The 27172-nt window shown below is 40.0% G+C and overlaps 1 protein-coding gene across 2 annotated transcripts in view; it reads left to right on the top strand.

Moving 5' to 3' along the window:
- Positions 1–26712, top strand: part of GPR176 (G protein-coupled receptor 176) — a 37245-nt gene extending 10533 nt beyond the window's left edge. Inside the window, exons 1-3 of one of the 2 annotated variants that reach the window (XM_035326581.1) lie at positions 17721–21344; positions 22153–22405; positions 23866–26712. In XM_035326581.1, coding sequence (XP_035182472.1) covers positions 22161–22405; positions 23866–24973 — 1353 coding nt within the window. In that variant the 5' untranslated portion in view covers positions 17721–21344; positions 22153–22160 and the 3' untranslated portion in view covers positions 24974–26712. Of the gene's footprint in view, positions 1–17720; positions 21345–22152; positions 22406–23865 lie in introns of those variants that run through there. The other variant, XM_035326580.1, reaches the window with a different exon arrangement.
- Positions 26713–27172: the final 460 nt, after the last annotated feature.

Raw genomic sequence — 27172 nt, 5'->3', positions numbered from 1 at the left:
CTGTTGTGGACTGCTGCTATTTTAAATGCTTTATTACTTGTAATTTCCATCACTGCAATTTACATTCTCCACCATGAGCAGTCTGATGTGCTTCCTGGCAAATAGAGTCCTTATGTTCACCCAATTCTCTTGGGGGTGTGTGTAATTTTTTGTAATTTATAAATGTAATTTAGTCTTTTTCTATGACCTTTGACTTACATGTCTGTCAAAGCAATTTCATGCAGGCACTCAACAATTGCTTCCAGAAGACTGATAAAATAGGAAGCAATCTTTTTTCTCCTGTTGCCTCTTGTATCTTTCTCTGTGCATCTTTTGCCACTTGGCTCACATTCAGACTCAGCAGGCTTTATTTTTGTTGTGTGTCTGTACTGCTTATGAGATAACAGGATCACTTCTGTGATACTATAGAACAACAAAGTCAGTCATACGAGAGTCTAAAATTTTCTACTGCTCTAGCATGAATGAATTGGAAAAAGTAAAAAATAAATTAAAAATTGAGGTAGTTTTTTTGTTGTTGTTGGAATCTACTATCTGTATATCTAAGAAGTATCTATAACAAGAGAGTGTGGTCTGGCTTGCCTTTTCTTTTTTTTGTATAGGGTGTTCTTCCTCTTAACCCTTTCGGGGAAACATTAGCTACAGCCCCTTTGAGACTGTCAGTCTGAATCAGGTGTTTCTCTGTGCCTTTTGGCTTTTCCCAGCTTTTGAATACAGTCCTGCGATTTTCATAGAATCATAGAACCATTAAGGTTGGAAAAGACCTTCAAGATCATCTGGTCCAATCATCCATCTACCACCAATGTCACCCACTAAACCATGTCGCTAAGCACCATGTCCAACCTTTCCTTGAACACCCCCATGGATGGTGACTCCATCACTTTCCCTGGGCAACCTGTCCCAGTGCCTGACCGCTCTTTCTAAGAAGGAATGTATCTTAATTGTTTTAACTGTAGTGTTTAAGAGTAGTGTTCTTTGTCCCATTCTTTGTTTTAATTGTTGAAGAGTAGGGGCATGACGTTTCCATTTTTCCACTCACCATGGACATTGCCTGACTGCCAGGACTTTTCAGCTGTGATGGAGAGAGGCTTGGCAACTCCATCAGCCAGTTCCCTCAGGACCCTGGGATTCATGTCATCAGGTCCCACAGACTTGTACCTGTTTAGATTCATCAGGTGGTCTTGAATGTGCTCTTAACTTACAGTGGTTGGGACTTTGATCCCCCAGCCTCCATCTATGGGTTCAGGAAAATGGAAGACTTGGGAAGCCCGCCTACCAGTGCAGATGGAGGCAAAGAAGTTGCTGAGTACCTCAACCTTCTCCTTGTCTGTTATTACCAATTACTCAGATGTAGAAACTCACTCCTAATATAAGAAATTAGCTGCCTATAATTGCTTACACGCTACTATTTTCACCCCTCAGTCTATTTTAACAAATGTTAAAGGTGCATGGTGGCCCTTGGGGACTCCTGTCACCCCAACACAGCAGCCAAAGGAAGCTGGATCCTTTCTTGTGCTCTTCCTCAAGGCTCTGTGCAGAAGGGCTGCCACCTCTCGCACAAGGGCTGGGGGATGGGAAAGAAGCACTCACACAACCCCTGAGAATCGGCAAGAGTTCTTTATTGCCAGGTGTTTGGTGGCTCCAAGCTAATGCTTGGGATGGAGCCCGAACGACAACAAGTATGGAGCTCGCCAGGCCCTGCTGCAAAGCTGTTGATGTTCTCAGATGGCACAGAGCAAAGACCTGCTGGGGTAGTCCCAGGTCTGATTTGGCCGAGGTGGATCCACTTCCACCTCTTCTTGTGGACCCACCTCCATGGGCTCCACGGTGTTAGGCAGGAGGAAAGCCAGTCCTTGCCTGGGACTGCCCACATGGGATGCCTTCCATCAGGAATATTTTCAGGCCAGGGTGCCAAACCAGTGGGTCGTCCAGTTCCACGTTTAGGCCCCATGCTGCTGTCCAGTTTATTTCCAGGCATGGAGTCAATGCTGCCGTCTGTTTTACGGCCACAGCTGGGTCCCACGCTGTGTTCTGGCCAACCTGAGGAGCAACCTCTGCTCCCCACGGCTGTCTGCCTTACACTCCTGCCTTTGCTCCACACCATCACTGCACCGCTGGTTAGGCTCAGCCCCCTGTCGCTGTATGTTTGAGGGGCCGGCCTGTTCCCCACATGGCTGCGGTGCCAATGGTATCTCTGATACGTGTCTGTGGGCTGGGCACCAGATGTCCCCCGGGCACTGGTGTCTTTTGTGCCGGAGGTGCTGTCCCTCTGCCCACCACACATCTTGCTCTCGTTAGCTGCCATCCTTCTCAGTGCTTCCTCACACCACTTTGCTGGCCTCACACCGAGGAGGGCTGCCACTCGCCTTGCTCCTTCTTTAGCCTTCTTCCTGCCACGTACGCTGGCTGTCAGAGGACCGAGTAGCTGAGCAAGCGGCGGGCCAGCTGCAGGGGTCCTGTTTTATAGGGCCTGGGGCAAAGGTGGGGCAGCGGTGGCCACTGTGACCTCAGCAAGCCTCTGTGATGCCCAACATGAGTGGCCGAAAGGCAGCTGTGCTGGGAGCAGCCTGGAAGATGCCCTCACGTGGAGGAAGGAGGAGGACTGGGGGGTCTGAGGGCCCCTTTTCTGTGGCTAGCTCCCCCAGGCCATTTGGCTTGCCAGAAAGGCTGCCCCATGCAATCCTGCCTCAACCCATTTTTCTTCAGATCTCTAAGGGTCAGAATCTCTTGTTAACAAAAGAAATTACGTGTACTGGATTATTTTGTGTACTGTTTATAGACGTTGTGAATTTTCCTCTGGATCTATTAATATTCTCAACTTCAACTATGTAAGCATCTGCAAATTTCATCACAAAGCTGTTTTCCTTTGTGTTAGGAGGCTACTCAAATTCAGCTCTAATGCTGTTCTTTCCAGTACTGCAGTCACTTTTTGATTGCATTTTGTTTTGCCATCCACGATGATTTCACATTCTAGTTATAGCCCTAAATACATACATACATACCAGGGCAGCACAGTAAAAAAAAAAAAAAAAAAAAAAAAAAAAAAAAGGGCAGTAGAGCCCAGCCTTCTAAACTTCAGTGCGATGCATAAGAAATCGAATTAGATTATGATCGACATTTCCACAAGCTAAACAGCTTGGAGAGCTGCACTTCTTACCAAACAAGGCCTCACCAGTCTTTCTGGCAAGCTCCCCGACTAAAATAATGTATACTAAGTAAAAGCTGAAAAACGTATGCACTCTACTTTTAGTCAGCTTAAATACTATTTTCCGTACTTGTGCTCAATTAGTAGCAGTATTATAACAGTTTAAAAATATCAAAAGTAAATAATTGATATTATGCAAAACATATCTAGACATCAACAATTCTGAGTATAGCACATCATATTCAAGTTTGTTACAATGGTTTTAATTCGTTGGCCAAATATGTTAGGAAAAATATTTTAAGGATTAATTACTTAATGCAGGGTTTTAAAAACCAAGAAATTAGAAGCCTGTGAGTCTGTTTTGGTTAAGGTACAGCCTGTTGTCTTTTACAGGTTTGTCTTGTCCCGAAAGGTACCGCATGTCTTAATGCATCTAAAATCCCCTCCTAAATGTCACCATCCCATTCATGCATGGAAACTCCAGCTTGCTGCCTGCCTCTCTGGCTTAGCATGCAGAGCTGGCCATCTCTCCAGGAACGCGGTGATGAAAGTCCTGGGCTTCAGGATACTGCTTGGTCACCTGAACATGGTCTCTAGAGTGTCCCTTCAGCGCTTCCCTCTGTGGGTGGTACAGGGCTGTAACCTCTAACACATCCCCTGTTCTTCCTCAGTAGGTTTTCACCTTCTCTCTGCCCCTGGCAGGTAAGAACTCTTTGTTTCTCTTGGTGGTTTAGTTCAGCCATTCCCACCTGAAGAGAGTGAGGCACAGGATCTCCTGCCCCTCAGCAGGCAGCTAACTATACATGCTGCTAGCCTCAAACTTGCCGGCCTCTCCTGTTTCCCACTTTTCTTCCTCCTGCTTTTCACAGGCAAAATCATGGTGCAGCATGCCCTTTCTGATGGCCCTTTGTTTATTTCCCATCACAGAGAGATGAGCATTTACCCCATTTTGTTTGGAGTGCTGAAGTACTCTGATGGCTGGATGTAGCATCTATCTTGTTTTTTTGCAGATATGCCCTGTCTCTGTCTTTTGCAGGTTAAGTCTGGACACTGTGTATATGTACACTAACACTGTGACTGCTAATCATCAAGAAATTATGGTGGGATGTTGCCACTTATGCTTCTTTTGCATGTCCATATTCTTTTTTGGAGCATGTATTTTAGAAGTCCCTATTTTGTTTGCTTCACCCAAGCACTGATGTGTTAATAAAAAAAAAAGGGAACATTGCAAGGAACACCATGTACAGGTCAGTAGAATTGCTATAATACTTGCAGAAAAAGCTGCAGAACCCAGCAATATATTACAGAATGTTCTTTTCTTGCACTTATAAAAATCTTTATCTATTATCCTTATTTTGATCCAGTGCAGTTCTCTAATGTTCATGCTAGATTTGGTGGAGTTCAGTATTCTGTGCCTGCAATTTAATTTAAGGAAAGAAATGAATTGCCACCAGACTAAAAATTTCTGAGTGTATCAGACCTTTATAAAAGGGCAGCAAGGGCATCGTTTTTCTTTCCAGTTTTTGCAATATGGTCAGCAAAAGAAAGGAATCTCCTTAAAGGAGATCCTGAAGCACCTAGGCAATTGGCAGACTGATACTGCATATGGAACCAGCCTCTGGACACTTAGTTTGATTATCTTAAACTCTTATGAAAGTAAAATTGCCCTTCAGGTTCTAAAGGAGATGAAAAGCACTGAATACTGTTTGGATTGTGTTTCTCCAGTCATTTGTTGTGACGTAATGTGGACAGATCTGAGTACGTTGCTATCTCAGAATACTTTATATTGGCCCTAATCCAGCTGTTATAGCTGGTTGCTTTGAGACCAAAATGCAAATTACAAAGTCAAATACATTCCTGTGTGGTAGTGCTCAAAAATAAAGAAATTACATGTGGAAATGTACAGGAAGGGCAAATAGAGCCCTAGAGCCTATAATCTTTATGTACGTCACTGATAAGCGGTCTTTTCTTCATGTAGCACCATGTGCTGAACTACCAAAGCTGGTAGCTGTTTGCATAGCTGTCCATTAATACCAGTACAATTAGATGCATCTCAGCATCTCTGATGAAGTGGCATAAGTCCCTACATTTTATTTTTCAGACAGTAGATAACTTTGCAGTCCCAAGAATCTTTTATATAACTGGGAAATTCCTAGTTTTTTTTTTTTTTTGTGGGGGGGGGGGGGGAGGGGGCAGAGGGAGAGCTGCTGTCTGTGAGGCTTCCCTGCAGATGGAGAGGCAGGCAAGCTTTGACTCTGCTTCAGCCTTCTGTCAAGGCCAACCTTATATATTGTACAGTCCTGTCTATCCAATTAATCCCATAATTCAGTCTGGGGGAATGAGACCACTCCTTTTTTTGTACGTTTCTGTGCCGTATGTACACCTCTAATGAGAAGCAGGTTATCTCAGACCGCTGTGGCAGCTTGGGATGAAATGGCTGCCATGCTGCAGTAGTGCTGAAAAAACATATGAACACGAGCAATAAAAACAGCCTGAACATGACTTGATTCTGCACCTGTCATGCAGACAGTCCGTGGCTCTGTGTCCGAGTGCTGGGTGGCCAAAGTGCCACTGCATTTCCATATATCCTCAGTTGCTAGCATACAGTATGTCATGATCAATATCAAGTTAGTAGCAGCTCTTTATATTGTCTTGTCTGATTGTTTGCTTTCTATAGAGTAGAATTTCTAAAATATCTCTGCTTTATTTTGGTGATGGATGTGGTGCATTTGGCTTTACCATTGACTGTCTGAGCTCAGTAAAAAAAAAAAAAGCTTTTGCTGTGCAACAAATTGAATCAGTTTTGTTACACTGTCATCTTCTAAAGATTTTTGTTTCAGGGAGAAATAGCAAATTATCCCTAAAGGCTGTTTTTTTTTTTTTTTTTTTTTTTTAAAAAAAAAAAGAAAGCAGTATCCAGCTTTGTATACATTTCTGCTTTGCAGGATAAGAGTTGAATTCATTTATCTAACACTTAGATCTAAGAGCAAGCTTTTATCTGGTGTCTCTTCTTACTCAGGCAATATGCTAGCTAATTCATACACTGCCATTTGTAAACAGTGTTTACACAAACTTGCATGTGTTTACATAAATCTGCTTTAAATGATCCCTCTTATTCAGTGTCAGCACCTCTGTTCAGGATAAAATGAAGCTAATGTTCAAATGCTCTTGCATCTGGCAATTACGCACCAGCTATTACATGTCAGGGTGACACTTGAACTCAGCTAGCACACCCAGGGGACAAGCGTATTATTGACAGAGTGTGCTGAGGATTTTTGGTGTCCAGCTTTATTAAATAAAAGGTGCTTTAGCTACTTTGTTCCATCTGATAGCACAAGCACTTATTTCTCCTTAGCTTTGATGTTTTTACCATGAGAAACATGCCTAGTTTCTCACAGACAAAATTTGAAAATAGAAAGAAATTGCACTGTTCCCTGTCACTTCTTTTACATGTGTTGCCCAGTACCGTAAGTGTTTTAACCTTTGCAAGTAAAAGGTCCTTAGTACTGCAGTTCTGTCTCCTCTTTTTCACTTGACCTTCCCCCCCAAGCTACCTTGATGGTACTCTTGTTGTCCTGCAGTTTGGTTTTCTGTGCTGTTACTCCTGTGGCCTCCCACTTGCATACCCCGACGCTGAACCATGGGTTCTCACCTGAAGTGATAGGCATCAGTGTGAATGTTGATCCTTCCTTCCCCTACCTTCTCCTAGCTCTTGTTATGTAAACTTTGGTTTAACCATTGGGGAAAAACAACTCTTAATGAGTACCAAAGTAATAATAGCTGTTTAAATATATCATAAGCATCACCCAATTGTATGCACACAATGCTTAGCAAACAGTGAGCTTATACCTCTTTTGCCTGATCCAGCGTGGTCCAGGCAGTGCTAACAGTGTCCCAAGCTGGGGAGAAAAATGAGGGGTTGAGTGGATCCAAATGAGAACTATTTTTGTTGGGGAAAAGTGTTGTGGAAGTCATCAGCCTGATCTTCACTATCACCACTTGCCACAATGAGAAGGACTTCCAGGTAGGGACATTAGTTGTGAGATCATATTGCTTTCCTTCCACTCCAGCTCTCCACAGGGGAGCATTTTTCCTACTTGCATTCTCTCTCTCATTTTTTATCTCTAAATTAACTTAAGTCTATGCCATCAGTTATGGACACCATTAATATTTTTGTGCATTTAAGCCATTGTCAGCATCCTTTGAATGGAAGGTTTTCAGATAGCACAAAGTTTCTATGAAACCTCTGGTCAGATACTACAAAGTTTCTATGAAATTCATACCCTCTGATATGAAGCCGAGCTGACCAGGGTTGAGCCTGGAAAATAATCCCCTCCTTGTTTGTGCTTCAGCCACTGCTTTTTCTTCTTCAAGGGTATGAGCGAGGTAAACGTGTCTGCCACCAGTCTGAAGGTCTAAAAGCAATGCCACTTTGATTTTTGCCATATCAATTTGCTTCGTGCCTGTAATGCTTCTAATTTCAACAGTGGTTTCACTAGCTATGACTTGAACTAATTTACTGTTCTTTTATCTTCCCTGAATTAATAATTTTAGTTAAGTTTTAAAGTGAAGATGAGCTTGTACTGCACAATCTTTCAAAAGTCCAAAGAGCAAAGTAAACAGAAAGAGATAAGTTTGTGGAAAGTAATAGCAGATGGAGCAATGGCTGTGAAGTGTATTACGTCCATACAGCTGAAATTGTCTGAAATCATGACTTATTTTTGGCAGTCTGTACTGAGAAGCTGTACACGTTGATGTTCCCCATCTTCTGAATATAGGGCTTAGCTTGTCCCCAAACAGGATTACTACCTGTTTTTGCAAAATCGGGCCATAAGTGACTTTCCAAGGTAACATTGCTATCTAGGGAACCCTGTGATTTTATCTTAGTACTCCTATTTCTGGTCTCTCACACTAGTCAGTGGCCAGGCTGTACCATTGAAAGCTCTAGGAATCATTTTTTCATATACTTATTTAGAAAGCAAATAAAAAAAAAAAAAAAAACCTGCCCGCTTACGTGCTTCGGATGAGCTATTTTTAAAATAAAATTTCATTTACAAAATGATTCACTATATTGGAAGAGTCTTAATTAGAAAATCCCTGCTGGCAGTTGAGTGCTTTGAGTTATTCTGATTAATCGGATACTACTGCTGTGTGCAGTAATTCTGCCACGACTTGGGGAGTCCTTTGAACAATTTGCTGCTGCTCAGGGGTTCCCAAAGGATTGATTGCAAACTGAGACCATCTCAGGAGCACACAACGAAAAAAGTTATTCTTTGCTTTTTTACCTCTGACATTTGCAAAGTCTGTAAAGAATTGGGATAAAGACTGAAATCTGGCTGTAGATAGAGAAGTGATTTACAGAAAATGCCTTTGGTCCATGAAGAAGACGGGTTAGACTGAAGGGTTTCCCCTCATCTCCTTTTTCCTTTGCCCTTTTGACTGTTTTGTTGCTGACCAGCTGAAGTGCGATCAGAGAATTTTTGACACTTGTCTTTTTGGCATGGTAACTACTGCTGGAGCAGCATGTAACAGCACTCCTGGACGCTAGTAGTGTGTTAGCAGTCAACAGGGAGTACTCCATTAGAGACTTGTGCTGCAGCAGTGGTTGCCCAATAAACACACACTAGATAGTGCCATATATTTCAGTGAGGCAGTGGGGAACCTTGGAAGCATAAATGGGAGCTTTTGCTTTGTTATGCTTAACTTTCTTTTTGTATTAGGAAACCAGACAGAGAGAGAGCCACCTCAGCTAGCAGAGAGAGGGAGCTTTTCAATAAATGTAAGAAATCCTACTGGGGTTGTGCTAAACCTGAGTGGAAAAAATATTGTAAATAATAGTAGATCAAAAATGAATAACTTCCATCACCAAAAGAGGTCTGGCTTTGCCTGGAGGCTTCTTTCTCTTCCCCACAAACTTTGCAGCTGGTTTAATGAAAGCTACTTCATCCCCTGCCATCTTTGCCTCTTGTTACTTTGTGCAGCTGTGGCTGTGTATAATTCTGAAATGGTGACTTGAGATTTCCTTTTGTTCTGCTTCATCTGAGAAGCTGAAAAGCCCTTCTCTGTGTAGAGCAATTCCGTGAAATGCACAGGACTCTTCCAGTATAGATTTAGTAATGGGTGTTAAAGATGTGTTTTAAAAAGTTCAGATAATGAAAAAATAATTATTAAATGAATAATGTTTGCAAAGATAACACTTGGTAGAAAGGTTACATTTGGAGGGGAAAAAATGGCCCACTGATATCTACAATAGCCAACAAAGCATGGTAACAGTCTTTGTAAAATCTTGTTTTTACATATGACAAGGAATTTTTGCAAACAAAATAACCCTAAGAATATTTATGTGGGTAAAGAAGAGGGATGCTTTATTTCTTCTTCAACATTTGTTCTTTGTGCTCGTATTCACCTAAGTAATCACTGGGACAAACAAATGAATGGACAGGGCCTGCTTGAATGGTGGAAAGTGGCATCAGGTCTCAGTTTTGCATTTTGTTTTGGTCGTAGCTTTTCAAAGGAGGTTAATTTATCCTGTGAGTCTCCTTGTGAGTCCTACAGAGAATACATTGTACCAGGAAATGGTACAAAGGAAAGCTAGTTATGAAATATTTTACCTCTAATTCATAAATCAGGCAGTCTGGAATCGGTAGAATGACATAAAAATGCTTCTCAATTAAGCTCATTTTGAGGGGATGGAAATAGTCCTTTGGGTCATTCCAGAATTCTCTTAGTGCATGGCATTATAAAATTTGTTTTTCATTTCTGTTCTATCACAGTAAGCCTACTTGGTTTTCTTATGGAAATATTTTTTTCTCAGCTTCTTTTCCCTCATGGAAGTTGTTCACAGATGTTCCTGGGAAGTTCATCTGGCAAACGAGAGACTTCCTGCAGCTCTTACCCTGTGTCTGATGTAGTTCTTTGCGGAGGAGATGAGATCTGTTCCTGCCCAGCTGTGTCTGTACTGGCAGTCTGAAATGACCAGCACCGTGAAGCCCTCTGTTTGCTTATATTGAACTTGCCTTTAAAGCTTACAGAGTGAATCGAATGTGGATTTCCTCAGTACACGTCTGGTAGCAAATCTGTTTTAAACAGTGCCAATCAGTTGTCTCCCATTGGAAAATGAGAAAGAGTCGAGGTAGCCTCTCATGGTGCATTGTGCTGCTGTTTGAGTGTCTCTTCATTAAGCATTACTTATGCTTGCATTGGTGCTTTAACACCTGAATGACTTACTGCTATCTCTCTTGGAAAAAATATGTAACCAAGTTATTAATTTCTTAATGTGATTCCCTACCGAGATTGAATTGATATGAGAAAATCTCATTGATATGAGAAACTCATAAACTAATAAATATGTATACACTTGAGATATTCTTATAGTTTATTCTTAGTACAAGTGTACCGGTGGTTCGCTTTGTGACTTAATGGCACTTGGGTAACACACCTCTGAATAGTTACTTTATGTGACAGTGTGTGCCATGTCCTCCGGTACTGCTTGTTTTCCTGCTTTTTGTTCCTTCCACCATTCATTTATAATACATATTTAATGAGATTTACTTGTTTCCAATACTAGCTTTATGTGTAGTTAATGAAAAAAACAAATGTTTCAAATCCAAACAATATAAAACTTTTTTTTTTTTTTTAACCTGTGGAATGATTTTGCATTTGTATTTGTGAATGTATTCATTAAGTTGTTTCTGCAGTCATTGCTGAGTACAATTGATGAAATAAAAGCTACATAAAAACTCAGGCAATCCTCTTCATAAATGAACCTAAAAAGATGTGTTTAGAAGCAATTAAAATTTTGTCCATGTTAAAATCAGTTTTTGTTTTTGTTCCTTTAAAAAAAGGCTCAGTCTTCTGATAGCTGCTTAAAGGTTTGTTTTGAAAGTTAGCAAAAACACTCCAGTAAGGAAGAACTTAATTTTTCATTTGCAACAACTCAAATGGACTAAGACTAGGCAAAGATGCAGTACTGGTTTGGATTGCTTCGATCTGTTGTAGTACTTGGTATTGTGGCCTATGGGTATGAGCAAGGTAAGGTTTCTGATGAAAAATAATGCCTTTTGTGTAGCTGGAAGGGAGCAGCTACATGAGGTGAAGAAGCAGACAAAAAAACATTCATAAATTTGGTATTGTGTAATTAAAAAAACAACAACACTAGTAATAGCGGGGTAACCTCGGCACAAAGTCCACTCCTTATTTTAGGATGCTTTATAATTGTAGCGCAGTTTCTGCTCACGGGTTAGTAATACCTGTCACTTGAGCCAGGTGCTGGGCACGTGTAACTCAGAACAGCATGTGAGAAGAAATCCCACGTCACTTACACCTTTCTTCATTCAAACTCTGTCAGGAGGAATTATGTCCAAACTGCGATGCATTGCTGCGTTTTGGGACTGGTGATGTCAGTGTTACTTAGAAGGAAGTTCCTGATTAAATTTGTTTTTCTTTTTTAAACTGCTGTTAATATAACAATTACAACATTATATAACAATATAACATTGATTTGGAATGTTCTGAAAGGGAAATATGCTTTTTTTTTTATTAAACCATGCAGATTTCAGTCCTTATTCTGTAGGTCTTGTTCTCTCGCACGCTCTTATAACTGCTAGTTCCCTGGCAAGGTGGCTGCCCCTTCTCTTTGTTTCATCATTTTGGGAGTAAAAAACAGCTGAGTTCACACACATTTGTTTCCATCTGTCTTTCATTCAGACTGATGTTAGTATTTCTGTTGCAAATTTCTACTGTTACGTGTCTCAGGAAAGAACGCCACACTTTTCTTGTATTTTGGTCTTTACTTGAAGCATGTGGATAAATCAGCAAGAGGTTTTTCTTTGGCTGTGCTATCTTAGACCTTTCAGGTTTGCAATAGCAATTTTCCAGAATGTTTGTATATTCCTTTTTTAAGGTAATAGGACTAATCATACAGCTGTTACTTCAGAAATGAATGTTTTGTTTCCAGGCAGTGGACTTACAAAGCTTGAAAGGGTTTCATTTTAGTTCCTTCATGGAAGAGCTGAAATTGTTGTAGACTTTTGGCATATGATTTTGTTGCTACCTTGTCTGCAGAAGTGAAATTGCTAGATGGTTCTTGTTTTCTGTTTGTTTCCATATGGCATAGAGATATCTGAAACACTTCCATGGGCTGACAATGGATGATTCCATATAGAAGAGGAGTAACTACACAAACGTGTCCTGCAAGCATTCCCAGCCACTGTGACATTGTATTTTTTTTGGGAAAGCAAAAGGGAAGAAGTGGAACTGTAACCTTTTATAAAATAAAGATTACCTATGTAGAATTGTGAAGGACAATTGCTGGAATACAAAGAACACATACCTTGTTTTATAGTGGCTGTTGTACTGAATATTTAAAAAAAAAAAGCTGAGGTCAATGATGCAGCAATTAGTTTCTTGGTTATTTGTGGATTTACTGCAGAGAGTGGACCCAGAAACAGCAGTGTCTCTTGCTGGGATGCTTTGGAGCAAAGAAAAGGGAATTCTATTAGTAAAAAAAGCAGACTGGAGAGTAGACACTACAGAATTCTTATAGTGAGGTTCTGTTGCAAATGGGAGAATGTAGAAAATGAAGAGAAGAAATCTGGAGAGAGACCCAAATGAGAGTGGTTTCTGTAAGTGAAACTGTTGATCAACAAAATCTCAAATTTTACTTCAGGGCTTTATAAGTTTTTAGGAAAATAAACCAACATCAAAAACCTAAAGCCCCACTTGCATTCAGCCAGGCCAGAAATGTCACTGTGATCTTGACAGTGAAGCGCCTTGCCTTTCCAAAGATATCCATGGGAACACGTCTTCCCTTTGCCAAGCCAGAATAAATCTGATTTGGCTCATATGTCTTCAGTGATACACCTCGCTGTGGTAACCAGACAGAATATTTTTTTCATGTGACTTTTCTGGTAGTCAGAGTCCCCAGCTCTTTCTTCTTCCTGGTGAGTATTGAGTCCGTTCATGGGGCTGGGAGGAGCAGAGACAACTAGTCATTGCAGTCAGCTGTGGAGGGGAAAAAAGAAATGCGTGTTTCCAAATATAACATGAATTAATCCCTCTGTGCAGGACATATTAAGCATATGTTAAGTTCTGTCTGAAGACAGCTGTTTATAAAGAATCAATATCAAATGTGCCCAGCCGGTGACCTGATGAATGGCTGTGTGGCAAAACTGTATAAAGAATAAAATGACGCTTCTGTTAACTTGGCACTTTAGAGAAAGGGACGTACAGGCCAACTGATATAGAAAACACCTCCAATCTTTCTTGGTTTTATAAAGAATAAAAAAGTCATGAGACTGTGGCAGAACAGAAAATTTCTGCTCCACAAAAAAGCTGTGAACTATGGCATCTTTCAGCTACAAAGTATAATTTCAGCTGCAAAGGAGGATGAAAATTGATGCTAATGGGTAGGAATCTTTTTTTCCTTTTGTTGTTTTTTTTTTTTTTTCCAAGAGTGCAAGATAGCTTCAATTACCAATGATAATATAAGGTCTGTCTTCCAACTACTAGTAATTACCACAGGCTTTTAAAGTTTTGATCCACTGTTAAATAGCACAATTTAAAATGAATTATTCTTGTGCTTTTCTTCCATGATAATTAAGCTAGGGTATACCAACTAACCAGCAATTAAGTCAAATTATCCAGTTGGTCATATACTATTAGAGTATAAATTTCAAATACTGACTGTACTACAATATGGCACAGGAATTTAGTTTTTCAAATTTGGTCTTAGTCTTTAGTGAACAAATGGAAAAGTATTGGATGCAGAAAAAATAATATGTAAGGCCAATGCTGTTGGACCCTGCCTGCATCGCATACTGGTCTGGTAGCCTTTTGTACAGATGTGAGGGTGAAGGCAGAAGGGAGTGAGCCACTGGACAGTAGAGGAGGTCGCAAGGTCTGGAGGAGAAAGGGGAAAGTTGTGGTTCTTGTTTACTGTGGATATTACAGCAGTTTACTGCACAGATTAAATACTGGAATTGCTCTGAAAGACTTAAGTCTCTCCAGAGCCTCGCAAGTGCCAAAGTCAGTCCCCTTCTGGATCCGAGCTTAGTGCATTCTTCAGAGAGGACTGGGTCCTTCAGGTTTCTGGGGCTGGCTCTGTAACCAAACCAAAACTGAGCATCATCTGTGATGTGAGAAGTCGTATCTTAATGGCCACATTTCTTTAGTGGCGCCAAAGTGTATGAATTGCAGGTGCATGGGGGTGAAGTCGGATGAAAAATGAGCATCTGAAGAGATGTGACAGGACATAGGTAGCACAGCTGCCACCAGATGTGGCTACAGGCTGTCTGCAAACAAAGCAGTTATGGGGCATAAAAACTATTTTAAAAACAAATCTTATATGTACTTGCTCCCATGTTAACACTGCTATTTACACTTGGATTCAGCACAGCAGTCAGGCGAGCCTAAATAAATAGCTGTGTTGCTTGACATCACCTCACTTGAGCTACAATTGCATCCCCTCAGTTGCTTCATGACATACAGGTTCAAAATGGCTCTCTTCTGAGTTCTTTTTAAAACAAAGGGGCAAAAGCTTTTCCTCTTGTACCAAGGTTGATGAAAAACAGACAAATGGGCTGTTCAGAAAATTTACCTGCCTCGCTTGCATCCCAGCCCTTGTACTGTTTCAGAAAGGTCATCAGATTTGTTCTCTGAGGGCAACTGGCACAAAGGCAGGTGTAGAGAGGCCTTGGTGCTTCACTGGGTGTGATAGTATGTTGGCAAAGGAGATGGGGGTTCCAGTACTGCTTCTGTTAATGAGTTAATATATGTTGGTGATGAGGGGGCTGATGTTTTTACCTCTTCTATATCCACTCCCTTTTATCTAGATAGAGAATATTTTTACTTCTTATCCATCAGGCTAAAAGGAAATGGATACAGAAGAGGTAAAAAGATTAATCCCCATGTCACGGGGTATGTCATGGGGGTCATGCAAAGTCCTTGGCTTTAAAAAATTTTGGTTGCATTTTTGCAGTAAGTAAAATAAGCTCATCCCTTAGGCACTATGATTCAAAAAGCTAATAACCTTGGAAAGATTTATATTCTTGTTACGGTGAGAGCAGTAAATCTGGACATTCTTTTTCAGGTTTTTAATTTCCTTGCGTAGGTTTCAAAGGCAGTGCTACACATTTGTCATATTTTCCTGAGGTGGGAACAATTCAAGGTTCTGAAGTTGCAGAAGCAATATTCTTTAAACTTTCATCCTTCCAAGGAGCTCGAGGAGTTTCAGGTTCTTTGAGGTCACCAGCTTTAAAACAGAGGCAAATCGTTCAGAAAAGTCAAGTGTACTTCAGCAGAATAAGCGGGTTTGGTTATTTTCTTGATTGGCTTAAATGGTTTTGGCAATTGTTGAAGGACTGTAGTTTATCGAAAGGGAGAAAATGACTGTTCTCTACCCAGAAATTTTATCCATTTAATGGGATTGTAAGTGCAAAATGTGAGATGGGAAAAAGTGGTAGTGGATGTGAAGAACTGGAGAATTACCAGTGTAGCACTTTATCTCCCCTTAAATATGTTTATCCAAAAGAAATAAAAATGGGTATCCAAGATCTTTAGCATTATGTAGTTATTTAAGAATCTGTCGTTCAAACAGAAAATCTATAAAATACTAAGGACAAGATTAATGTAATTCTGTACATGACCTTGTTTAACGATCGTTCCCTTTAGTTATTTTGACATAACAAATACCATTGTACCACACAAGACATTAAATGCTTCTTGGCTTCATGAATGCTTTTTTCTTTAAATGATCAAACCTCTTATAACTTCTAGCTTTTTTTCTTTTTTTTTCCTGTGTATAAAGGCAATTCTGTCAGTATGATTTTTTTTTTGAACTAGAATATACCATACTTATAAAGAATCACAACAATTTGGGCCTGTATGAGCAGAGCTGGACTAGATGATCTCCAAAGGTCCCTGCCAGCTTTGACTCCTCTGTGATTCTGTGATAAAGAAATGCACTTCTTCACGCTGTATAACACAGTGTGTATTCTGATATACCCCTGTTACCTCTGGAGACAAGTAAGCAGACAACGTACATTTAACATAAGGGTATTTGATAGGTACCTGTTGTGGGTTGCCAAAATTGTTTTTAGTGAACTGCCTTTTGAGTGATGCTTGTATTTTAAGACTGAGTTCTGCAGAAAGCATCTTCCTCAAAATAACTCTGAAAATAACAAAAATAAACAGTGTTGGAGGTTTGAGAGTGTAATTCTCCTGGTGTTTCAACAAGAGTTTTTTTTTCTCATTGAACATGTTGATAGAAACTGATTTGTTCAGTTGGTAGCTTTTAATGAAAGATTTTGATAGAAAAAGTCCTGTTTCTAGCCTTTTTATTTTTGTTGATTCCTGATTTATTTTATATAGAGAGGGCTGCCATCTCCTTTCCTGTAACACTGCAGCCTGTGTGGGTAGGGGCTGCAGGAGGCTGTCTGGTGGAAATGACATTTGGACAACCCTGCTGTAGATGGAAGAGGAAATCAGCAAGCAGAGGAAGGCAAGCTGTGAGAAGGAGGATTTTGCTAGAGTGTGGACTTTGTTTTAGTTCAATTATGTGCTGATGAATGTTCACAGAAATATCAAATGAATGTCGTACCCAGCTAATGGATTGCGTTCCATGAGATGACAAAGAGCAATAGGTGTATTTTTTTTGGATGGCTGCATGGCAAATGCATTTGTTTTAGATAACAACCAGTGGTTTCCATGGGGATCATCCTTCTGCTTTTTAAAGGTATTATTAAGAATCTTTTACCTAGTTTGAATTACTGCTAAGAGCTATTACTTCAAAACTATGTCAGCTGTTGATGCCTGAATCAACACTTTGTGTCTGGCAGTGAAACCTGAGGGGGGTATAGCTTGGGGGAGAAAATTTTTTTTGCTGCTTTGAATCAAAAATCATGCACCCTGATAACATTTAGCACTCAGGGAATATTACTCCTTGCAAATACAGTGAACTTAAAATGCTACAGAGGCTTGAAGGGTGTTTTCTGGGCGGTGTGACATGTCAGACTGTACTTGTATTTATTTTCTTAGTGTAATTCTGCACAACTTCATGTGCTGTATGGCTGCTTGTCTTTGATATTTCTCAAAAAAATGTAAGGGTCAACTAGAAACAATCATCCTTTCAATCTGAGTATAGTGGAATTAGTGCATGGGGATTTTCTTGAATATTGACGTTTACGATAAAGAAAATAAAATAAACGTTTGTCAGGTATTATATATATGTTTCTTTCTAATGTGAGAAGAGCTGCTTCTCATGAAGTATTCTCTTTTAGTATTTCCTATTCCTCTTCTTTACCTGGAGAAATTTACAAAGGCACAGAGAAGCTGGATACATTTCTCCTCATTCAGTCTGTGTATTGATAAGGTTGCCAGCCAATGTCAGATGTAGTAAGGGTGATCTGGAGGCTTGGCTCATTCTCTGATAAAAACAAAGATACTTTTTGAAATGAAAAGCACTTTTTCTTCTTTCAGTGTTGGAGTTTCATGCAACCTCTATGGGATATGTTTTGTCACATGTGATCACTTATAAATGATGCACGTATCCAGGTCAGTATTGACTAGGTCAGTATTGACTTGCAGGGAAATAGCCAGATGCTACATTTTCCAGCTGCTTGTTCACCCTAACTTTCCCTGGATGTCTCTCAGCTAACCAACGCCAATCCTGTGTGGTTCATCAATTCTTAAGCCAAGGTTATGTAGCCAGTTCTCCAGCAGAAATACCTCAGAAGAACCCATGGTGAAAACAATAGCTTTGCCCACTGTGAGGACATGCAACAGCCTAGTACAGTTGTACCCCACAGGGAATATCATTGTTAGGTTAGTGACTTTCATGGGTTCAACAGTGAATGACTAATACACGTAGAACAGCAAAGTGGCTCTGCACGCTGTGAGAAGATGCAGAGTGCCTTTGCTGTAATGCTTGTTGAACTACCTTGCTGCCTGGAACGTTGTTATCCTCTTCCATGGGAAGGAGTAGCTTCTGAAAGGTGAGAAGGAACAAAGTGGGAAATGTATGCAGCCTGTTCTTAAGCTGCTTAATATTTGATGCTATACAAAGTTTCTAGTGTAATTTTTTCACTATGTGGCTTTGAGCTGCATAAAGGGAAATACTTGATTAAAAAGCATCAGCAGAAAGAGCTACTAGCTTGTGCTGAAGCTGATCTGGTTCATCAGATCAGAGGGACTTATAAATATGCAAATCACTCATGGTTGCAAGTGAGAGGGTGGAGGGAGAATGTTACCGTGAAGTATATTCACTCATTAATTTTCCATTGCCCCAAGTGGACACTTCTGCCTTCTTATTTTTTCGCCTTTAAGGTTCTGACTTTCTCTAAGGAGCTCTTTCTTATCTTAGAATCACTATTTTGCATGCTTTAGTCTTTCCATTTCTGTCTAGGATCAATCACTGTCAGAGCTGATTTTGTGTCCTTGTGGCTCTGGTGGTGTACAAATGACGATATGACATAATTTGTAGAAGTATTTCAACAGTTGAAAATCTGGAGTCTTGAATCAAGCTTCTCTGTAGGACCCTGAAGAGTAGCTCAGTAGTAGTTCTAGCAACTTCTGAAGAATTGTTTTAAAACCCTCTGATTTTTTTTTTATTTATTTTCTATTCTTCATTTATAATCATTCCAATGGATGTGAAACTTGCTTTGGAAGTAAGGTTATAAAATCAATGCAGTTCAAACCAGATGAAAGATTTTAATTAAAAACAAATACAGCTTCTCCACTACTTCAGGGCGTTGTAGTAATATGTTTTTACTGTGTGAGCAGTACTTCTTTAATAACTGGGAAGTTAGATTTTTGAAAGCCAGTGATTTGGCTGACTGCTTATCTCTTAGTAACTGGAAGCTTTAAATACAACTGATTGAAGACTGCCTTTTGAATATATTGTCAAGCCGAAAGCACCTGCCAAAACCAGATGATGATTCCATTCTTTAAAGTACATCAGCTGGTAAATACGGAACTCAATATTTTGTCAGCTACCCAAAAGGAATTGGCATAAGACATGACACAGTAAGTAGAAAATTGAATTGCAAATTACATTTAAATACTGGAGACCTAAATAGTATGTCTGTGAGGTAGATTTCAAAGTTAATACATCTCTTATTGGAGATAGTGCATGAAGGCTACTGTTTTATCAAGAAGCTAAACTTGTCTTTCTGATATTTCTTGTTACTTCCCTGTTTTCTTTTATACACACTGGCCACGTGAACAATATATTCTCACTGGCATTTTGGTTCTGTGGGCAACCATAGCAAAACTCTATTCAGCAAATAAAAGCTTGGTAGTGTGTTTTTTTTTAATTGGTTAGAAAAATCAAGCTAAGGAATTGTCAGCTGTGAGGGACTGCAGCTGCTTTTTCATGTCTCAATCAGCAGTGTAAGATGTTTTCTCATTGTGTATATTGTTTACCCTATCAAAACACTAAAATCTGACAGCCTCATAAATCAATTGCATTTCAACTTGAGAGCTCCTGATGTCAGTAATGCATGTTATCGACACTAAGCAGTTGTTGACGTAGTCTGGTAAGAACGATTCTTCTTGCAGGTAGGAAGCTGAACTCCACTGTGTGTGCTGCCCAGCTGCAGCAGAATAAATAAATGGGATTGTCTTGTCAAGCAATGCTTTTGTGCCAGTAGCTATGCTTTGGCTGACCTTGTGGTACTGCACAGTATGTCTCCGGGAGAAATAAAACCAAGGAGAATCATATTTTACCAATATGATACTGGCCTTTACTATGGAGTTACTTCTAGTGCAAAACAACTAGCTTACACATGAGCTATGCACTGGGCAAAGCTGTGTAATTTGGCTAGTGCTGAGAATTTTACTAATTCACTGAGCATTCAGGCCAGTTTTTGCTTAGTGCACAGTGGACTGGCTAACAAAGAATGATTGCAGTACTTCTTCAGTAGGAAGATTTGAACATAGTTTAATCAGTCATGCAACTGAACTATTACATTTTATTTTTGTCCTGGATCTGCTGCCTGGCAAGATGATTTACTGTCTATTGCCTAGTGCCCTATGAAAAGAAGCATTTAAAAAACCTCCATCGGAATTGATTAGCTAGGGCATAGTATCATCAAGAGATGCATGTTCCACTTGAGATTTTTCTCCATTAAAACTGACTGATTACTAGGGGTAGTTGTATAGAATGTTTGCTTCCTTTTCTTTGTCAGATCATTTCATAAAAGGGTGAATGCTTTCTGAAAGTAACTCTGATGCCTTGTAAGTACACAAAGAATGCTTTTCAGCCCCCTGATAAAATTTTGTATGCTTTTATGCTGATTTTATGATGTATATGTGACAAACATTTGGATGAAACATAAGGCAGCTTTCAGTTTTAATTGAACATCTTGCATAGAAATGTATGATCTGCACATATCCTTAAAAATACTCTAACTTATTCTGGCTGACTTGCTGCATTCCAATTTTGACATGCTTTGGAAGTCTGTTTCCTGTTGCTGTCAGTGAGTCTTCAAATGCTGTGTCTGGAGACAGCACTTAAAAAAAAAATCAAGTTGTAGGTGGTGGAGCATGAGCCAAAACCCTGTCTGTGCAGGCATGGGTGGAAAGCTGGGGCCAGGCTGTGTGTGTGCCCTGCTCAGCTGTGCTAGCAGAGATCCTCCTCAGCTCTGCACCATACACCCTCCTCTGCCTGGGTACCACTAAGAGCCTGCCACCGCGTCTGATGAGCCTGAGAGTTCGCTGCCCCTTCTGCATCGCCTGCCTTGGGAGGGAAGAGCCAGTGCCGGGGCGATGGGGGGCTGAGGAGAGAAGGGGCTGCCTGCCTGCCTTCTCCCTCCCTAGCGTCCTGTCCCTTTGCAGTCACAGAAACCCTGTAAATCACGGCTGTTTGATTAACGTCAGGAGAAGACTAATAGTAAATTCAACTTCATTTTTGCACTGTTCTATTAAGCCTTTTTTCCCCAGTAGCACTCTTTTAATATATATTTATATTTTATTTTATAGCAAATAGCTTGCTAAAGACAGGTTTTTAAAGGAGAAATAAAATCCTGTATTCTGAGGTTTTTTGACATTTTGGTACATGGTAGAAATTGCCCAGAGCTGCCAGAACAGACTGCTACATGTACTCTTGTGCTGCTGTGAATTAAAATCACAGAGAAATTTGGGGTGGAAAATTTGTTTCTGTGATGTGGTATTTCTTCCTGAGATCTGGATAAAGTAAGATGATGAGGTAAAAACTATGTTTTAGCTAATGCTGGGTTCTCTCCATGCTTCTGATTCCTGTCTATTCCCTATTTGAAACAGATGTGTAGGGCTTGAATATCCAAAACAGTGGGTTGCATTCAGTGTGTTCTTTAGTGAAGTTATGTGCATAGAGTCTTTTTTTTCCTGTCCTATTTGTTTAATGGCATGATATTATGTATATTCAGAACCTCTTGGGGGGGAAAAAAGATCAAATTTCTTCTGGATGTGGCTTCACAGAGGCCTTTCTGTGCCATTACATTGGCCAGTGGAAGGAAAAGCAAGCTGCTGTGATCCACTTACAGAGACACAGATTAATCACACATCTATATTTGTTTGCTTACAATGTACTTGTCTGTTTTAAAAAATGCAGTAATTATTAAAATATAAGCACTTTAGCAGACTTCTGAATTTGGATGCACAGGATCACTTGCTTCATGTGTGAGTCAACATAAGCACCTGAAAACCTAGTTTGGATGTTCTGCCTAGGCACTTGCCTCTGACAGTCTCCAATTATTCATTACTGGCAACTGGGAGGAGGTGACTGGGATGTAACTGGTGTGTTTCCAGCCTCCTGACCTACCAAGCCACTGTCCATTACACAGACCTCCTAGCCTGAGCAGTGTGGTGGTTCAAATCAGTGACTCCTGGCAAACTCCAAGCAGGTGCATTGTATTGCAATATTAGGGAACAATCCGAGCTATTAAAATTAATGCTGTTTTGGGGGGAAGGGTGTTTGTTGTTGTTCATTTGGTTAGGTTTGTTTGCCTTGTTATCCTTCCTGTCTCCACTCACAGGTAACATCATGGTGCTGTGGTCAACTTGCAGAACATCAGTACTTAAGTCTGTAACAAACAGATTCATTAAGAATTTGGCCTGCTCGGGGATTTGTGCCAGCCTAGTTTGCGTGCCTTTTGACATTGTTCTTAGTGCCAGTCCACACTGCTGCTGGTGGATCTACACGATGCTCTTCTGCAGAATTGCCAAGTTTCTGCACAAAGTCTTCTGCTCAGTAACCATCCTCAGTTTTCCAGCCATTGCTCTTGACAGGTAAGAGGTCAAACTTGCCAGGATGGTAATCCTTGATTATTTTTTTTCTTCCTCCCATTCTTCTCACTTATGATACTCTTTTCTTCCCTTTCATTTTAGTCTTGTAAGTGCTCTTGAGTGTTGTTTTATGCTGTTACTGGCACAGGTTGCCCAGATCTTCTCCTTGGAGATCTCCAAAAGCCACCTGGGCACCTTGCCCTGGGTGGCCCTGCCTGAGCAGGGCTTGGACCAGGTGGGCTCCAGGGGTCCTGCCAGCCTTGGGTAGGTTGTCCAACAATTTCAACTTCCAAATCTAGTTTTCTTTAAGAAAAATAAAATGAAATAAAGACCCCTGTTAATACAACCAGAATTATTTCAGAGAAATTCTGTATGTAGAACATAAGTCTAAAACAGAGGTGGACCTTTGGACTGCATAAATTTTAGGATTCCATTAACTTTGCTTATTATTATTAGCTGTCACTGGTCCCACCTAAATGCATGGCTCTATCGTCTTGAGAGTGACTAAGGTATTTTTAAGGAAGGATAAAGACTGTTGTAATATAACTTATATTGCTAAAACAGTGTATTTATATACATCAGATAAAATTGTTAGTCTGTTAACATGTCACTGCAGAGAGCTAGCTCTACAAAAACAAAGCTAATGAATTGGTAAGTCTCTTAGTACTTGGTAAGTACAGTATTGTTACCTATAATGCATACCAGTGTTGCCACTGGAACAGTTATAATTTGGCCTTTCCTAGTAAAACTTTTGTGATCTTACTAATAAAAAACACAAGTTGTTACTGCTTATGAGGATAAGAGTAAAAGGTTAGGTCTCCTGTGGAAAGTCTGTGAGCTTAAAAGTTCACAGCAGTAAGCAAACAGTGAATCAGTGAATGAAAATTTGATGTCAAAGATGTGTGGTGTTTTTTTAATGTACACAGAGCATTTAGTGTTTGACTACTCTTTTGCAGAGGGCTTTGCCAGCCAGAGCATGTGCAAAACAAAACTCCATTTTACTTTCAGTAGGTGCATGTAATTTGTAGCTAACAGGTGTTGTTATCCAAATATAAAGGGAAAACCATCAGAAAGTAGCTATTCAAATTAACTATGTCTGGCCTTCCACAGCTTTATAACTATATCTCTTTCACATATTCTGAGTGCTTGTGCTGTGTGTAATATACTGTTCAGTGCACAAGTAGAGAAGTTATTTTTTCATAATAATGTTTATACGCATTGACGTGATTTTTTTTTTTCCACCAGTAATGGGATCCTGAAGTGCAAAATTTTTTTCTTCTTTTCTACAAAGAGGCCTGCAAAGCCAGACCCTTGTTTCTTTTCTGTCATAGCAGATAGTCAGTTGGGTATTGGGCAGCATTATGTTCAGACAGCTTGTGAGAGGCTTCACGCAAGTGCTATGCTTGTTCAGAACCATATTCTTTGCATTGTATGTTACTTTTTTTTTTTTTTTTCCCCAACAGGTACTATTCTGTTTTATACCCTCTGGAAAGAAAAATATCTGATGCAAAATCCCGAGACCTGGTTATTTACATCTGGGCCCATGCAATAGTGGCCAGCATTCCGGTATTTGTTGTGACCAATGTGTCTGATATTTATGCCATGTCTACCTGTTCCGAACCCTGGAGCTACTCTCTTGGCCACCTGATCTACGTCATCATCTATAACATCACCACTGTGATTGTACCAGTGGCTGTGGTATTTCTCTTCATGATTCTTATTCGCAGGGCACTGAGTGCCAGCCAGAAGAAAAAAGTCATCATAGCTGCCTTAAGGACCCCTCAGAATACAATTTCCATCCCTTACGCCTCCCAGCGAGAAGCTGAGCTTCATGCCATGCTGCTTTCTATGGTTATGATATTTATTTTCTGCAGCGTTCCCTATGTGACTCTGGTGGTTTACCGCACCATACTCAATATTTCAGATATTTCAGTCTTCTTGCTCCTCACTGCCATTTGGTTGCCTAAGGTCTCTTTGCTAGCCAATCCTTTGTTATTTTTAACTGTTAACAAATCTGTACGGAAGTGCTTAGTGGGGACGATAGTACAGCTGCACCAAAGGTATAGCAGGAGAAACATTGTCAGCTCGGGCGGTGTTGCAGATGCTAATCTGGAGCCCAGTGTCCGTTCAGGGAGCCAGCTTCTGGAGATGTTTCACATTGGGCAACAACAAATCTTCAAGCCAACAGAGGATGAGGAGAATGAAACTAAATCTATTGGCTCTGGTGACTTTCAGCAGAAAGAAATACCTACCACCAGCTTAGAGGTAGAAGAGACTTTGGTTCACAAATTTGCACCACAGATGATTGCAGACTCTGCAGCTCAGGTAGCGCCAGCTGTGCCCACTGAAGCTGATATGGTAAATGACAAGTATTCCATGCAGTTTGGTTTTGGACCCTTTGAGCTGCCTCCACAGTGGCTTTCAGAAAACCGGAACAGTAAGAAGCGACTTCTGCCTCCTTTGGGGAATACCCCTGAAGAGCTAATCCAGACAAAGCAGCCTAAATGTAAAGCAGAAAGAAAAATCAGCAGAAACAATAAAGTCAGTATCTTTCCCAAGGTGGATTCTTAGGAAGAGCAGGAGCTTTAAGTGACAGATGAAGGTCGCCTTCTGTTAAATGTGTGATCCCATGGATCTTTGTTGTGCTTAAATATGTTACAGGCTGATTTTTTTGTGCCAAATACAATTAAAACAAACAAAAGGGAAACACACACGTGTTCTTTATTAATGTGTTTTCATGAAAATAATATATTGAAAGATGGTGATTCTTGATTTTATTTGTGAAATACCTACAATAATATATTCCTGATTCGCTTTCAAAAAAACAGACATGGCTTTGGGAACACTTTTCTTATGACTGTAGAATGGAAATGTGATTGTTTGTTTGCTGGGGACCCTTTATATTAAAATGGACTGGCTATCAAAGAAGCTTAATAGGAAGGCTTTAGGGAGTACAAGAGGATGCAAAATGGCTAAGACCTAACCTTGTGAAAACAGACACAGCCAGCTTCTGCACAATTCATTAATGAAATAAGATGGACTACTAAGTACATCTATTATTAAGCCAATTTCTCAAATCAATGTTAAAATAAAACTTGCTGGACTCTTGCACAAATTAGTTACCAATTATCTGTTGAACTAAACTTTTTTAAAACTTAATACTGTATTTTGGCTTAAAAATTCAGTAAATTTAAGGATATCCAAATTGTTGTGTGTATCACAAACCTGATAAAAAGATCCTGAAATGCCATTTCTTTTTTGAAAAACATACGTTCTTGTTTATTGGGGTCAGGATTTGTCCTGCATTGTCTCCAGTCTAGCTTTTACTTCAAGCTCCATGAATATATATGTGCCAAGGGCATAAATGTCACATTTTGATCCTGTGAAAAAGGACACAATGTCCCAACAGTGTTATGTATGTATTGTGTACATAAGCAATAGACTTGTATCTATTGTTGCACTCTGCTTGTTTTCTTACAGGAAAGCTAGCAAATGAAAGAAAAGGGTCAGAAATGCTAGCAGTCTTGTATTGAACCTGTTGAGCGAGGAAGCTGATAAAGGACTGCAAAAGGCAAGTTTTGCTAATGCTGTTGATCTGTATTAAGAGGTAGGGAGGTTTTCCTTTTACCTTCACTGCTATAAATACCAATCTTCTTACTCCAATTTTCTCACAGATTAGACCACCCAGTGTACAAACATGAGACTTCCAAATCTGGTGAATCAGTTGCACCATCCCTGGTATCAGCACAACAGCCTTTCTAGGAGAGTTGTTGATTGTACTTCAGCTTGCCCCCTGCACATCACCTTGTTTATACTGTGTGAATTTCAAATTGTGTCAGTCTGTTAGATGACCTTGAAACTATTGTAACCCTGGTATTTTAATCCTTGTTCAGTCGCAAGTAGTCTTTCCTTCTTTCTTATTGGCATTCATTGTTCTCTCAGTGGGTAGTTTCTGAAAAGCACAATCTAGTAATGCCCAGACACTCTGTGTGATTCTCCTGTAGTTCAGCCCTTTGGTGCATGTTGGACCTTCACCTATTGTAACTGCCTGTTTATGAAAGTAGTTTTCTTTAAAAGCATATGTTTTAAAAGGACAAGGTGAATTATCTTGCCAAGTTCACAGTAGCTTGCCAAATCCAAACAGTTACTGTTGAAAGTGGACCAAAAAAAAAAAATCTGCTGAAGCAAAATTTGGAGATGTACCCGTTCTTCCTTTCATGTGTGTGAAGCAAGTCAACAGCTTCTGGTGGCTCTGAGGTGGTAGATTTCTACACGGCATTCAAAGCAAATGTTTTAATAAAAAATAATTTTAAAAATGTTTTGTAAATTACTGTGTAAATTATGTTTTTCCCTCTTTTCTCTTTGTTTTCAGTGCTGTTCACTTTTTGCTAGTTCAAGAACTTCTCAGCTTGGGAGTGAGGAGCAGTCTCCCCAGCTGCCTTGCCTCTTAGATGCAGAGATGAGGAGGCAGACACAGTTTGCCCAGAATCAGACAGAAGTAGTACTCCAGGAAAATATTTCTTCTGTGACAGAAGTAGAGAAGTGCCATAGCAGACAGACTTTTTTCTAAGTACTGATAATATATATATACATATATATCTTCTGAAGTTACTGAAAACAGAATCCATTAAAAAAAAAATCCCCCAAACATCAAAAGCAAAGTAGAAGTTATAGTTTCCTTGTGAATTTTGATTAGATTCAATATTTATGGCTCACTTACACAGATACTGGCCAAAGCCTCTGTGATTAATGAATGGATAAGCGGCTACT

Source organism: Oxyura jamaicensis, chromosome 5, assembly GCF_011077185.1.
Source record: "Oxyura jamaicensis isolate SHBP4307 breed ruddy duck chromosome 5, BPBGC_Ojam_1.0, whole genome shotgun sequence".
Classification (NCBI taxonomy): domain Eukaryota; kingdom Metazoa; phylum Chordata; class Aves; order Anseriformes; family Anatidae; genus Oxyura; species Oxyura jamaicensis.
Note: the sequence above shows the minus strand (reverse complement) of the source record. Positions and strands in the feature narration are given on the sequence as shown.